Genomic DNA, 16297 nt, shown 5'->3' on the forward strand with positions numbered 1-16297 from the left:
TTAATAGCTCATAATAACCCCCTCTCTCTGTCTTTCTTTCAGGCTCACTCTCTCGGCTTTCTTTTTCCACATGTACTAAGCTTTTTTTTAAATAAATACATTCATATGCAGTAAGTTTCTCCATATATGATTTAGATGACCCATTCCTAGAAAAAAAAGGTCACTAAGATTCCTTATTCATTATTCCTTTAGATAATGAAGAAATGCTTTTTGGCTACTTTAGTTACCTCTCTTTTTAATTATCTGTAATAAACAGGTTTATTTTCTAAAAAGGCATTTCTCTTATCCCCGTGGCATCATTATACACTTATGACAGATAGCTTGTGCTATGATTGGATGAAAATGGTTTATACTCCATTTCAGTTTTAATGTGATCAGTTTGGAACCATTACACCAGCTGTTTTCTGTAAAAACACCTTTGGCTCAAGGGCTGTATTTCAGTACTATGGTTTGCCTTACGTGGTAGTAACTAAAGTTTATTGGCTTGACCCAAACAGGGAGACCCCATGTTATTTGGGCACTTTTATGTCACATTTATATCATGCACTTCCTCAATTTTTCTTGTTTTTTTTTCAACAATATATATATATATATATATATATATATATATATATATATATATATATATATATATATAGTGTGTGTGTGTGTGTGTGTGTGTGTGTTGGGTTTTGTTTTGTTTAATAGCACGAAAGTGAAGATGCAGCCAAAATAAACCATGACTCACTTATCTGGTGATTCCCATGAGTTCATTATCTCTACCGCTGCATTTTCAATTTATCTGATCGCAAAGACATTCTTCATTCACTTGTCCCTTTGTCCCTTCTTTCTGCCTGAGCTTTAAAAGAGCTTAAAATTAAGTTGATTTTCTAAATCAGCGTGCCCAGCCTCGCTGCTGATGGATATCATGTTGGCTTTGTGACTGCAGTGGAGCAACACCTTGCAGGGTTTGTTTAGCATTCCAGGTCCGATGTGTTTTGAAAGGTATTAATGGAGGACATGGAGGTATGAGATATTTCCTGCAGGTTCAGTCAGGTGCCCTTGTTAAAACTCGAGTCGGCCTGCAAGGTGACGCTTTGTCATTATGACACTCATGCTTCTTGTCACGCCTTGAAACCACAGAGCAAGCTGCGATTTTCTGCTCTGGCTCTCAATGAACCAAGTAATACATTGGTTTTGGAAAACAATTAGCAATGTTGGATCGGTTTTAAAATGCATTAGAAAAAAATTCACTAAGCTGTTTATCTGTCACCTTTTTTATTTTTTTATCTCTTCATGCTCTTCTTGATATTGGAATAACAAAGTTTAGAGGTTATATAATTTTGACATCTCTACAACTTTGAAAGTATCAGTATTTTATAGAATTAATTAAAATGTCTTATTATTAAATGTAAATAATTAACATATTATAAATATTGTTAAGAAAGTAGTGTTTAAGCCATTGTTTGAGATTATAGCATTCATTGGGTCAAGTAAGCATGAGAAATAACCAGCGAGTTTGTCTTTCAAGTATTAGCCCATTAAACAAGGAAAATCTTGCTTCCAAGCAGTGACCTTCTCCTTGTGGTTGCTGGGAATTACAGTCATTCAATGTGTGTCTTGGCATGATGGATGACACCTGCACCCATTGAGCAATCATTCCCTGGTGCGCTATTGTTGTTCTTTCTCACTTTTGCGTGGGAGCAAACTGTATGCATTCCCATGCCAAAACCAACGAAGATAATCATCTCATCTGTGTGATGTATGATCTTCTTTCTTTGGACAAGTTATCAGACGACCTGGAATGTCTGAATACCCGTGCTACCAGTGAAGCTACTTGTTGGTTCTGCCCCAAAGAGTCACTGCACTGTGTAGAAGGAAAAAAAAGATCGACTGTGGTGTGATGCAGCAGTTTTTAACACCTATTCTCGTTGTTTTTCAGACATGTGGTGAATGTGAGAGCCAAAATAAAAGCTCTATTTCACCACTCTGCATTGGCGATGGGAATAAAATTCACCTAATGTTGTACCACATTAATCTCGCCTGTTTTGTTTCCACTGCTCAGTTCACCTTCACACTGCATCTTGGCCTGGAATGCATGTGTCTGAAATACAAGTGTGGCGGCGTATATTTAAGTGTGTCTAAATGGCTGTGCTCCAGACACTCCTTTGCCAATAGCGCCTGTGCCTCCGTGTGTGTCTATGTGTGTCTGCAATGTGCTGAATGACAAGCCCTGTCAGTACCATTGTGTATCAGAAATAAAAGAACCTTTAAATAATGGAATTTCCTAATATGCAACTCACTGATGCATGGCAAAGCCATAAACATCAACCAGATGGCGGGTCACTGTAATATTAAGCCCCTCCTTGCAGCTGGAGGAGGGAAGCAACTGCAGAAGGAGTTGCAGCCAAACTCTGGCTAAATATAAGAAAAGTTCAGTAGTATCATCCCTTTAGTGCGTCCTCAGCATGCTCGGTGACTGCATCAGAGACTGTTGAGTGTGAAGTGCTCTCAAGAGTGTGTGGGTTTACTATGGCCGCACTGTATGATTAAAAAGCATTTTGCACTGGCAGTTGGAACAGAAAGGCAGGATACACTGGGGCACAGTGGTGTGAGAATGTCGAGGAAATTACATACTTGGTTTTTTACACAGAGACAGTTTGATGAAGTGTTTCCATTGGACATTAGCAGAAAAAAAATGAGCTGTCTAGTATAATTGTTTGGAATTAATTGCTTCTCTGAGAATAGCCTCTATAAATCAGAATTTATTGCAGCAACAACTTGCATCTTTTGTGAACCTGTCATCACTTATGTAATTGCTGTGCCCTTTCTCGCAGTGTATTCTTTGTACTTTGAGTGGCAGGACACGCCACATCATTGTTCTGTTTTGTTCCATCTCAGTTCTCCCCAGATGCAAATATGTTTGACTTGGAGTTATCAAAATAATCAAAAATTGGTTGCATACAAGTAGCTGCTGTTTACAGGTTTTTTAACAAATAGAAAACTTCAGTGTGATTATATATGCTAATATAAAATTGATTTCTAATACAAATGAATCGATTTTTCAGTACTACTGGAAATCACTATGGAGCGTCTTATAAATAAACTGCTGTGTGTGAGTGAGATGTCATGTAGAGGTCAGTTTGGGATTATGGCCACAGACTTTATTTTTTTCTTCAAGTCCACACAGCCTGTCAGTTCATCTGCCATCGACTCTTCTTCAGATGTCCTGTTTGCAAGGGTGTTAGACAAATACTCAGACAAACACAGCTGAGTTTTGCATTAGTGCTTGTCATCACTTAATCCTTTTGCAACTGCCATCTTGGAGGAACAAAGCAGCATGCATTGCTAACTGACACACTCTGGTCCATAATGCACTTACATAATGATACCCTGAGAAGTGAAACACACCTCATTGATTGCTGTACCTAAATTGCATACTGTGGCAGACCTGTCAGTTGGTGAAGATTATTCTACTTATAGTGGTTTGGTTATAATTAAGTATTTGGAAACTTGTATCCTTTAGGCCCAGTTTCCCATACATAGATTAAGCCTAGTCCTAAATCAAAAGTTGTTTTTCAGAAAGGATTACATTTTTCTGTTAGTCTAGGGCTAAATTTAATCCATGTATGGGAAACTGGATGATAGATTTCCTGTAATCTGAGGTTGATTGCAAGGCCCGAAAAACTAGAGTAATCATTTTAGTAAAGTATTCAGATAGTCACACCATAGTGTAATGGTTTACACATTCCCTTTGGAGGAGACACACATCTCCTACGGGGTTGCATCAGGAACGGCATCTGGTGAAAAAATCGGCCTCAAAATGAAATGTGCCGAGCCGCCTGCTGTGTCGACCTCTTGTGAATAAGTCAGCGGCCAAAAGAAGCATCTTCGTCTTTTTCTCTATTTAGATGTGCGCAGATGCAAAATGTATTTCATGGTTTTAAAAAAATTGAATAATAGATTACTAATAGATTTTCTGCTCTGTTTTCTTCAATGTAATTTCTGGTTTGTTTTAATATCTGCTCATTCTACAACCTAGAGACACAGACTTTTATTTAGCCATAAAAAATGTAGTTGCACCTTTTGTTATGATACAAGTAGTAATGGCTAACTCATATTTCATTTCCACATCAATTCGGGAAAATACGTTTTGCATTTTCCCTCCATTACACTTAATGCGGCAGCAATCCTGCACTGCTGACTATGGCGTGGTGTTGGACCTATTTTACATGCGACTCCTGCTTTACTTTTAACTTAGATCACACAGAGGTTCACAATGAGTTGTGGAGAGTTGTATGTCTTTATCTTTGTTTGCCTTCCTCACACGTGTCCACTGTTTGAAGAAGTTGTCTCTTTTTCTCATTTGCACTTCCTCCTCTAGATCACCTTGAGCATGTTCAGTCCCTTCCCAGAAAGTGCACAGGCTGATCGAGGTTTGGTTTCATCGTGTAATCTGATTACCGGTTGAAAGATTTGACGCGCCTCGTCTTCACATCAGGCCTATTAATAGCAAGGACAGAAAACAATCTGTCCAATGCACGCTTGCATTTACCTCTCCAGCGCACTGTCATTAAGAACCAAAGTCAGGTCAACTGAGCCGTAACAGATGGAATTTTGTTTGACTCTCTGCCACTGGCAACTTGGTTCAGTGCTTCTTAGTTCTCCCATTCGTACATTAAGATGCAACTGTAGACAAAGTAATTTTTACTGTGGTATTTCACTTGATAATTACTTCCCTGGAAAAACCCCAGAAGACACACGCTTTTATAGACAATATGTTTAATTGAGCAAATTAGAAAGACCCCATATTGCACAGCAGCTGTGTACACACACAGTGGAATCTGCAAGGGAAGCCCTCAGAGCCCCAGTAAAGGGATGCAGTGAGAATCGCCAGTTCAAAAAAAAATCCTGATTGAGTCAGAGAGCCTCCGTGCCAAAGCAGTGGCTTTTCAACACAGATGCACATAGTTAGCGTGTGTGTGAAACCTCAGAGTCTTTCAATGATCACCCGGCTGCATTGATTCTGCTGGCATATTGCTGATGTACTGGGTTTGCATGGGTGATATAGTTGGTGGCTTCAGCACTCAGAGGGTTTTTGGAAAGAAAAAGAAGTCTTGCCGGATCTCTCATTCAAACCAATGCATAAAAAACTGAGAATTACTGAAGTAGCTGCTGTTTCCAAAAGGCAGAGTGATAATCAGAGTGATGATGAGGTTCTTATGTAAAGTTGCTAGGACTTGTATGGGTTGCACCTCAAAACCATTTGGTAGAAACATGAAAAAATGTATTTTTACAGAACTTTCCAATTTAAATGGGTTTAAAATGAAAGCGAAACATATCACATGAATGAACATTCACTGTTTTTTCCCCAGTTAGACGTTAAACAAGCTTCTTATCAGATTGTTTACAGGGTGACTGTCACACACACTGTGTTGCTATCTGATGGTCACAGAGATTTCACATGATCGATGTGGAAGATTTGACTGGATCACAGCACTGATGTAATTTACAAAAACTGAACAAGAAGACTAACAAAAAATAGACTTAAAATGATAACCCTGTTTTAGATTATTTATTATTTTATTGACATTTAGTTATGTTTTACTAAAATCTCTAAAAAAATTGTGTGCGTGGTATGGCCAGCTGTCCCAAACCTAAATATGCTCAGTTTAGAGTAAGTAGCAATTGCTGAGCATTTGGAAAGCCAACTTGAAACTTTAGAGACTCAAACTCAAAATTTTCAATTACTCTCATTTCTGACAAGCGTATGCTGCCAATGAATCTTTCTTCAACATACTTAGTGCTGTCTTAACCATCAGAAATGTCTGGTTTCTGTTTGTAGTCCAGTTGTATTGACCAGTCATGTTTGAGCAGGCTTTGGTTTCATGCTGGTAAACAGTCTCTGCGGAACGCAGAAGAAGGAGCGCATTTGCAGAAATACAATCTTGAAACCATTGGAAATCATCCAGTGACTGATAAAAAATGCTTTTCATTTATCTCCATTTGTAAGCAGTCATCAGTGCAGTGAACAGAAAAGAAAGCAAGGAAAATAGAGAACTGATTACCTATTCTTTTTAAAATGACTAATCTTGACTGTTTTCTGTTTTAACGTTTTTAGGTCTGGTAGAGATCTGCTTGATGCATCCCCTCGATGTGGTGAAGACAAGGTGAGCCACATTTTCAAAATAAAAAATTCCTGCAATACTTTTACCAAATGGCTACTTACAAGGACGCCATTTCAGTCCACATCTGCCTTGAATCCTCTTGGTGGGCATTTGCATCTGTGCTGTGAAGTTCCGAGCATACCAGGTCCCCCAGCTCAGCATGCCAAGCCAGTTCTGCAATCCACATTTAAGCAGGCCAAGACAAATGCCAAGAGCCTCAGACGTTTTGTGGAAAATGAAATGCATCATTTACCCATTCATCCCTCACACAATGTTAAGGTTAGATGTTTTCTGTTTTCAAGTCACTCTTCTTTTTTTTACCTCGTTACCTAATTTTTTTTTTAAAAAGGCCCAGACCTTTTCTTTCTGAGACAGACAAGGACTTGCAGAATAAAGCCCATGTCACTGAATCTGTTCGCAGTGTTTTAATGCCTTGTTTCCGTTACCATCTCCTGTTTGTGTGTTATGCAAGAGCAGCAGCAGTCTCGAGCTGCAGAGTGATCAGGAGCCTCACACCACAGCGTCTCAGCCAGCCATAAACAGGTCGTGGGCTACTACTAAAGCTTTATAGGCTTTCACAGGCCCAGCCAAGACCTCTGGCTTCGTTCTGGGCCCCCCTACCCCCATTCACTACTTGTCCGTAAATTGTGCTGCTTTTTCTGTCATTTACGGCTGCAGTTTCTTGGTAAATAAATTGCTCGGCGTGCCTTTTAAAAAAGTGAGATGGTTGCACTTTAAAGGCAGTGCCACCACCAGAACACAGAAAAGGAAGCACAGGGGATAAAAGCCAGGGGTGAGCGGTGTTGTATTAGTCGATATTCGATACTTTGAAGGCATACCGTGTGATTTATGGTCATGTGTGGAAGCTATTGGGGTTTATTACAGGTAAGTCTTGAGCTCTGCCTGTCCATCCTCACGCAGGGTCAGGGTTAAAAGTGCACTCACTATTTGCTTTGTAATGCTCTTCCTTAAAAAGTGGTAAAAGCTGCACTAAAACTGGACAGGTTTATCAGTTTGTTTTCTGTTTGTGTCGCCATGTGTTGATGTTGATAGGCAGATTATGGCTGGGAATTGGTGAGTGTAACCTGATTCCTTTTGGTCTTAAATAGGGGATTTTTTAATTAATTTAATTCACCACTATAGTCAGTATATGAATTTATAAACAACAGGTAGTTGCTGTTTATTTGGTGTGATAACGACACACACGGCTTGTATCATTACCGTACACATACAATGCCATGTATGTGTAAATATGCATTCACACTGTACATGTTCACACATGTTCTAACACTTAGTATCTACACATGAATTCATAAACCAAGCATTACATACCAGCTAATTGGGAAACTGAGGGAGCTGAAATCTATTAGCAGGAACCTTGGAGCCGAGACGCAGACACACCTCCACTGGGTTTCTCTCGCTCTCTGTGTCTCTCCCTCTCTCTCTCAGGCATGGCTCTTATTAGGCACTGGCTCCTGCTTTATTGTCCACCGGTCCAAATTGAACAGCAACTGGTGTAAATTTACTTTTTTCCACCAACACAGAATCAAAGGAGCTTTTTTTTTTCTTCCTTTTTTCTTTCTCCCTTTTTCTTTCTTTTAAAGTAAACCCGCCCTAATGCGTACCTGCCGTGGAGTTGATGTTTACCTGTATTGCAAATGAGGATTTGCCTTTCTCCTCTTTCACTTAAGGGGGAGAAGGACGGGGGGAGCGAACTGCAGATTTAGGACTAACATCAGCAGTTTGCTTCTCCACCAGTAGCCAAATACTGCTGTTATGAATCAACAAAACGTAATGTCACGGACCATTTGGCAGCTTTTACTCGTCCAAGATGACTGATTTGGTAGATAACGAAATAGCTAGACAATGTAATAGCTCTACATATCTATTAAAGCACTTTTGAGTAATGATAGCCAGCATTTCATTAAAGCACACTCGACATTGCTTTAAATATGGGCAAAAGTAAAAGTCTTGTCAGATGACTCACAGTGTGTATTTTTGCCTTTGTTGCTGCACTTTAACTCTCTGTGGTGTGTTTACTGACCAGTCAAGCCATTACTCCTGTTACTCACCTTTGCTAACAAGTACATCTATCTTACATCTGAGGGACTCCTGCTGAGCCCACCTGCCATCAGTTTGACTTACAACCACTTTCATCGTTAAAAGAGAGTTAAACATACAGTTTCTTGGGCACAAGACAGCATTTTATATTTTTGTGCAGCAAATGAATCAGTAGAAGTTCTGTCTTGATAAAGAATTCTTAACTGCAAAGTGGGTTTAGTGTGAATTGCCATTTTGGTAATACAATGTACATTTCTGTTAACTGTCATACAATTTCAGATAATTAAATTTAATATATACCACTCAGAGGTTTTGACTTTTCTTATATTGTGTACTCCTCTGGATAATAAAAAGCCTCAGATATAAATAAAGCATACTTCACACAAAGCAAAGTTAATTGCCCCTGACCCTGATACTCCCGTCATGGACAGGGGCAGGAATGTGGAGGTGAAGATGGGGGGGTGATACGACGTGGGAAGGGGAGAGCAGTCGTCACTCTAGCCGAGAGAGACAGTGGGACCGGAGTTACAGCTTTTCATTAACCTGGAAACCACCTAGTTACATGGTTCATGGGCTGGTCTCAGCTCACTTGGAGGTAACAAAGGGTGTCGGGCGGCACTTTCTGCAGGGGGGCTGTGCGCTCGGGGCACCCCATCTGAATCTGATCAGGTTCCCCCTCTCATTAGAGAGTCTCAATGAGCCCGCATTTCCCTTCATGTTGAGATCCTGTTACATGGAGCTCCACCCTTATAAACATGCATGCGCAAACATACTCACACACACATCTGAAACAGCTTCCCATCAACCCTTATGCTGTGCTTCCTCCCAGAGAATGAAACCACACCTTCCTCATGTCTGTGTCTGCCTAAGCAGCTTGTGTCACAGGGAAGCTATTTTTGCTAGTGCAGTGCATACATGATCGGATGTGTTTGTTTTAATAAGGCCCCATATTTTTTAAGCAACCGCTCTGACGGAGCCACTCCTTCTTTCTATCTTGTCGCCCTCTACACCAATTCTGCCTTTTTGCCATTCTAGTTTTTTGTATCCTCTCCTTACTTATTCCTTTTTTGTTCCTCTAAGTCTCTTTCTTTGTCCTCTAACTGCGCTTCATTCAACTTTTTAACCTTTTAAATACAAACGTTTTCTCGTGTTTTTGCATTCTTCTGTGGTTTCAGTTTTTCAGCAAACGTCTCAGTTAACCTGTTGTTGATTTAACCACTACGTTTGTTAATATAAACCTTATTACATAACTACTTCATCAATATCATGTGGAATCTATTGTTTAAACTTGCATCTTTTCTTCTGAATTTGTAGTTAGTTGAGCGATTATATAATGTTTTGTTTTAGATCCCTGTTGTACATGTTTAGAAGATTTGTATTGAATTGTGCAATTCTGTAAATTGTGTTGTATGACATGGCTGTCACTGCAAACCACTAAGCCTGCCAGTAGCTTGTTTCAAGCCTGATTAGAAAAACCTGGTACTAGCCCTCAATTGGGGCAGTATCCATGGAAACACTACCTTCATTTGGTCACAGCACGCATGAAACTTGGTGAGCTTGAAAGTGCTCTTTGATGAGGGCTTTGACAGATGACATCCAGGCTTTTTGGGCAACATGTGACAGCACTAAGGATAGTGAGAGGTTTCAGGCCTCCTCCCTCCACGTCTGTTTGCCCCCAACTGTTTGGTGAACCCCTGTGCACTTAAGGAGGAATCCCTGACACAACCCTCAAACAGCAGGGCACAAAGCAGTAGCAGTCTGATAGCTGATCTTTCCTTGTAAAGGAGCAGGCAGGTCAACGGTAGTCAAGCTGGCTTCTAATCCCCCCCAGTGCTCTCAGTCCGCAGGGCAAGGCTTCGCTCAAAATGTAAAGCTAGACACATGCCGGGCGCATGCAGGATAAACTCAGCTCAGTCAGTGCATTGCTCCAATTCACAAGTGTGAGTTAGTTGTGAGTCCAGTTCAAAAGGCAGAGAGCAATTCTTTTCATGGGCAGAGCAGAACTGCATATTTGGCAGGATTACAGTATGAATAGTCATAACCTAGTCACGCTCGCTTGTATTTCTCAATGGTGAAAAATGCAGTTCAACAGAAGTGTTTGTAATATGCTTCATTAGACCGTCGTACTTACCAAGTCTGCCATCCTAATAACATGCTATGAATAATTATTTATATGATTATGTTGACTATTTTTCCTCATATTGAGCATAGCACAGGTTGAGGCAATCCTCAAAGTCAAGCCAAACTAGCAATCATAGTTCATCTGGTATTGTAGAATAGTATAACTTCAAATAATGCTATTCTGTACACTAAAATGACAATGCTGTACTTTAGTCTGTCTTCACTGCTTTCTCTGCAAGCAGCTTTGCAGCCCACCTTCTTCCCAAATCTTTCTTTTCATCCTGTGTATCTGTATATATAGGTTGGCATTAATGCCTCCTCTCTTCTGTAACCTAGAGAGCTGTACTGCTGGTTTTCCTGCTTCAGGCTTTTCCATTGATGCACTTTAAAGGGTGGGTAGAGACTACTAGAACAGCACCGAACCACCAAATATAAATTACTGCAAATGGAAATAATAATTTTCTTTCGCTAAAGCGTTCCTGACTGAAATGCGAACGATGTAGAAAGGCAGAAAGTAAGGGTGCGGTGGGTTGAGGAGGTGCATCGGTCAATACATCCCACGTTTATGCTGACAGTTCATTTTGTCACAGACCTGCAATTAACATTTGTGGTTTTGTTAACCGTAACCATAATCTTTCTCCTACCAAGTGTTTTAATGTGCCTAACTTATACCTTTCTTCATCATAACCACAGTTTTTCCAAAACCTGTGCAGTACTATACTAAACTTTCTGCAGATGCTGCAAAAATTGAGTAAAAACCTTTTTTTTTAAAATGCTATTGAAACATTATGAAACCCTTCTGTCTTTTTATATGATGGGTGTTTGACTTTTTGATGGTGGTTTTGTGTTATTTTTGATTTTTTGTAACTGTTGCTCCATTGTGACTTTATTGTAATGCACAGTGGAAAATAAAATTCATTAAAAAAATTAAAAGGAGTTAAAGCAATACCATAAAAGGCTCATAATTCTTCCTCTAACCTTCCTTTAAGTCAAACTTCACCTTCAAAGAAGTTTGTCAGCTCTTGCGTTATATGTGGGCAGCTCTTCCAAGATGACACCATCAATAAGTCCAAAAATAGTTCAGTGAAAAACAGTGACATATCCCTGAATATACCCTTCCTTCTGTCAAGCACAGTTTTAATGAAAAACTTTTAAAATATCAAAGAACTAAGAACTGAAATGTTGCATCTCTTTTCAGGCAAGTCACTGCTTAGTCAAGCCAGATTTGTGTCATCGTGACATTGGTGACTTTTACATCAGTGTTTTTCACGGGTTTATTCAAACATGCCAAAACATCACAGAAAAATAGCTTATATTGTATGATCCTTACAGTCTGTTTGTCGTCCTGTTTGGTTGCCTGGTTTTCTCATATTCAGCTGAAGGCACAACAGTTGCGCTCTTGGCGTTGCACCAGTTTGCAACCCAAGAACTTTTGTTTGTGTTGTTGTCCAGAAAGCTACATTTCTTCTTGGTTTCAAACCATACTCTTCTGAATGAAGTCTAAAGTTAGATCATCAAGTTCTTTTGGTGTCCTTATCACCCCATATGTAAAATCACCTACATCAATATGACTGTATTCATTCAGGCTTTTTTTTGGAAGTGTTACAGAAACAATCCATTTAGGTTGACGGCTATTGTGGATTAAATGGAAATTTCGACAAACCGCTGACATGTTAAATTTCGGTTGGATTAACAGAAAGGCATGCATGTCTGAAGGATGTAACTACCCACTTATTTTAACCTGACTTTCAACCATAAAAAAAGCCCTTAAAAACCACACCCATACTTTTACAGTTGTGACAGATGTGACTAGAGTTACACACAGCTGTTTGAGTTATAGCTAACAATCATATGGATTATTATAGAAGTTTGTGTTATAGAGGTGCATGTAAAGAGCATATGGCCTGTCAGTGTTTGTAGTTGAGCACCTGTATTCATTATCAGTGAAGAGGTTCACATTCCACTGCACTAATTACAGAGTAAAAACATAGAGGGCTTTGATTTCACTACACCCTGGCTGTGCTGCAACCACACGGCTGCCCCCCTGCCGCACCATCTCAAAACTCAGACATACATGTCTGTGCATCCTTTATTTATTACTAAAGTTCCAGTCTCCTGCAAGAAGTTATTCCCTCATTGGAGTCGCTCTTACACAACATTTCAAAGCTCAGCAGAAATTGTTGTTGCTTTGGAACAACTCATAGTTGTTTGGCAATTTCTTTTCTCTCTAGATTGCCTCTTTTCTTTCAGTCATTAAATCTTTTAAATCCAATTAAATTGATATTTTGCACTGGTGCCTAAAGCGCAGGTATAATTTTATTCCCATTTGTTCATGCAGTGTTTAGGCAGATAGGGCCAAGCATGTTCACTGCACCAGACTACACAATGGTGTGTAATATGTAGTTGACATTGCTCTGAAAGTGATCTGGCCTGTGGGTGAGAAGAAGTCACTGCTCAAGCATTCCAGGCCTATTTAAAAACCTTGGCATGGTTTGGTTGTAACTTTCATAGGTCTGCATCACTGACTAGATCCATAATTCTTCATGTCACTCAAGCTCTTAAAATAACTGGATTTAAGCTAAAAGATCTGGATGGCGTCCAGTAAAAATTACTGTGGCCTGCACTTGCCTCAAAGCGTTATGCTTACTTCTTAGTCAGTGATACCAGGTAAGGGCAGAGTAGCAGTTTGTCTAAGAAAGAGTTTAAGAGATATATGTGATAAAAGAAAAACAACACAGAAAGGTAACAGTAGTAGTTGCCATTCACTCGGATCGCTTCTTTATCCACACGTGGCTGGGTGACTCTTTTTCAACAACTTTCTGATCGGTAAGTCTTTAAATAACAATATTACAAGCCCTGGGACAAATTGGCATCTACACCCTAAAACATCATGTCCCAAATGTTTAAACAAAGTTAAGAATATAACAGCAATGTAAGATGACTGAATTCCTAGAAACAACAGAGGCCTCTGTAGTTTAAGAATGATTATTGGCAAATTCAGTCGAGATCTGAGCCAAGGCTGAGACATGTCAGCATAACTCTTGGGTTTCTTCCTGGCAATATGCATGGTAGTTGTCTTCTGTCTGGAGCACACTTTTTTACAGCCAGCAGTTACCTGCTGTCAGGGGAGTGTATGTGGGCAGCTCATGGGAGTCTAAACAATGCTGCAGAAGTTCCCAACAGAGTGGCTTCTACTGTCCTCTCCTGGACTACTCTATGACTGATGAGATAATCATTCGAAAGACTAGTTCCTTAATTGTTGAAAAAGAGAGTTGGTCTAGTTTTAGCCATGATAAAAAAATATATATATATATTGAGGAGTTATAGTAAGCTGAGTTTTTTTTTTTTGTTCTTAATTTGTACTTGAAGAACCTGCAAAAGAGGTTTTACTGTTTTACTTTTACTTTTATATGATGCCATAATTAAAACTGCACCATAGCGCCATAATTTCAGCTAACAGCAGTTGGCAGAGGTTAAAAGACCCTAGATTAAACACCCAAGAAATCCTTCCTGTTATGCAATCGCTTTCTGGAAATGGTGGTAAGACTGCTCATTTTTTCCACCTATCTGATAAACTTCTGCAGTAGTGGCGTTCTAAATTTGCTACAGTCCACTCTAACACAGAGTTATCTCTCAGTCAAGCAGAAGTTTGTAATGCTCAAAGCATTTGAGGTCCCAGTCTTAGACTGGCCCTGCCTCATGGTGTTTTATGCAGCTTTTTTTCTTGCTCTTCTCCAGTAACACTGCCTGATCTCAGGTCACAAGGGTCACAGCATATGAGCAGACATCTGGACTAGCGAAACAGTCCCAACATCACCACTGGGATTCAGAGGAATCAGTTTTATCAGTGTGAGAGAGAATCCAGAATGACAGAAGGATTTTGTAGCCCTTTTAACAACCAGACTAACTTTTTTTCTGATATCCAGACTGCATGTATAATTTGGGCTTTCCCAGATCCAGTGGGTGCTGGTGAAACCTAACCTGGCCTGGTCCAAATCAAGCTCTGGCAGCCTGCCGTGTTGCAAGCACCAAAAGTTTATCGCTTCCCTTGAGCTCCCATCTCACATCTTCTTCCCCTTGACTATATTTTCCTATTCTGTTCTCCAAAGGTTTGTCTTTATTGCCCTCCTGCCCCTATTCTCAGTTTTTCCTGTAACAGTTTTATTATAGATTCAGTCTATCAATTTTTTCTTTGCTCATTTCTTTATGGACAGGGCATAGATGAGTTGAAATCAATGTTGAGTGTGATACACCTTGATTTATGGTGCTTTTTAAATCAAACACACTATTTACTCTATGGGACTAAGTCATCTCCGTTGTCAGCAACAATGAGTTGTCAAAACAATAAGACAGGAGCCTTTTATTTTGGCTTTTTACCCTGATGCAAGACTGTATGGCTAAAGTCACAATTGGAGGAATTTGCCATGTTGGACCATTTATGTCGGAAATGTGGTCGTAACCTCATGTACCAATGCAATGGACTTTTACCATCTTTATGATCCTGCTCATTAAAATTAACTGTCTGGTTGTAAAAAATAGACTTCCCCTTTATGTTTCCTTCTGGATTGTCTTATGTACTTCAGATCTAACATGAGAAATTGCTCAACTTTCATTCTTCCCCCTTGTGATTCACTTCTTCTTTTTCTTCAATCATATTTTTTGTTTCTCTCCTTTTTTTGTCAAAGCACTTGGCATTCCAAGAGGGAAGGCATGGGCAGATCAAGGCTCTCACTGTAGCAACCAGTCCAAATACGCAGCAAAACACATAAATCATAAAACATTCATACTTGGGGAAAATTGCACTATATGAAATACTACAGTATAATAGATAGGTATAGGTAACTGCCTGTTGTAGATTAGGTCATTACTTCTCTACTTAGTGTTTTAATTAAATGTCAGTCTGTCTGAACAGCTATAAATAAGAGTTTTTAAATAAATAGCAAGTCATCAAACTCATCCAGCGATTAATTTCTTTTAAGGGAAAACCCACATCTCTTAAGAAAGCCTTTTAAATTTACCCAATCAAACCTATGCATTTTGATCAACCTAGCAACCCCCTTCCTGTAGGCTTTTTTCTAACACAGTTGGTAGGTTCGCCTCCACATCTCACCATCTATGAGATGACAGCCCATTTTGTCGGTGGCCCATTCAAGCCCATTACCACAAGGGTCTGGGAGCGGGCATAGCCTTGCTAAGCCCTCAAACACTGCTCTGCTATCCATAAAAATACAAAGAATGGGGCTCTAGCCTTCTACTGCACATTCCTTTACCTTTTTTGACATCTTTGTGGATGCCTGACATTTGTGCTTTTATAGGTATTGGAGGTCAGGTGGACGAGGTCTTTCGGATTATTTAAACAAGAGTGCTTGTCTCGTTTGCAGAATCACCAACCTGCCCTCGCCTTCACCCTCTCCCGGGTAGCTCTGGGCCTATAAAGCACAAGTACAGAGAGAGTAGGATGTGGGTGAAGAGCAAATGGGGGAGCCTTGATGAACTTGCAGATTTCATCACCTCTTTGTATACTGTATCTCCATTAGCTTTCACTGATGATTGAAGAAGATGCTCCAAGCAGTGTGTTTTAAAGAAGCCCCAGGGTTTTCCTTGGGTCTTCCGTCTGTAGGGTTTATGACTTGCATGGCTGACTCCAAGGCCAAGCAAATCTGCCAGAGCAATATAAAGGATATCGTTTGCTCTTCTTCAGCCAACCAGTATATCTTTGTATTCACTGAGGCCGTGTTAACAGAAACTAGAGCTTTTTGTCTGCACAAATCCCCCCAAACAGGACATCCACTCACAACCAAGTAAAGCTTTGGGCCTTATTTTCCACCACTGGTTGCTGTGAAAAGCAACATAAGCAGTTTCCTAGCCAGGGGCCTGACAGTTCCCCTGCTGCCATAAGTTCTTATATTCATCCCTATTATCTTCTACTCCCTGGGCCTTTCTGCTTGGTCCCTGGCTTTTATGGCAGG

General features: G+C 39.9%; 1 protein-coding gene across 3 annotated transcripts in view; it reads left to right on the top strand.

Moving 5' to 3' along the window:
• slc25a21 (solute carrier family 25 member 21) overlaps nt 1-16297 on the top strand; it is a 94348-nt gene that overhangs the window by 48594 nt on the left and 29457 nt on the right. For all 3 annotated transcript variants that reach the window (XM_031727071.2, XM_031727070.2, XM_031727072.2), the window contains exon 2: nt 6101-6149. In XM_031727071.2, the coding sequence (XP_031582931.1) occupies nt 6101-6149 (49 nt within the window). The remainder of the gene's footprint in view (nt 1-6100; nt 6150-16297) is intronic.

The sequence above is a fragment of the Oreochromis aureus genome, linkage group 19, assembly GCF_013358895.1.
Source record: "Oreochromis aureus strain Israel breed Guangdong linkage group 19, ZZ_aureus, whole genome shotgun sequence".
Classification (NCBI taxonomy): Eukaryota; Metazoa; Chordata; class Actinopteri; order Cichliformes; family Cichlidae; genus Oreochromis; species Oreochromis aureus.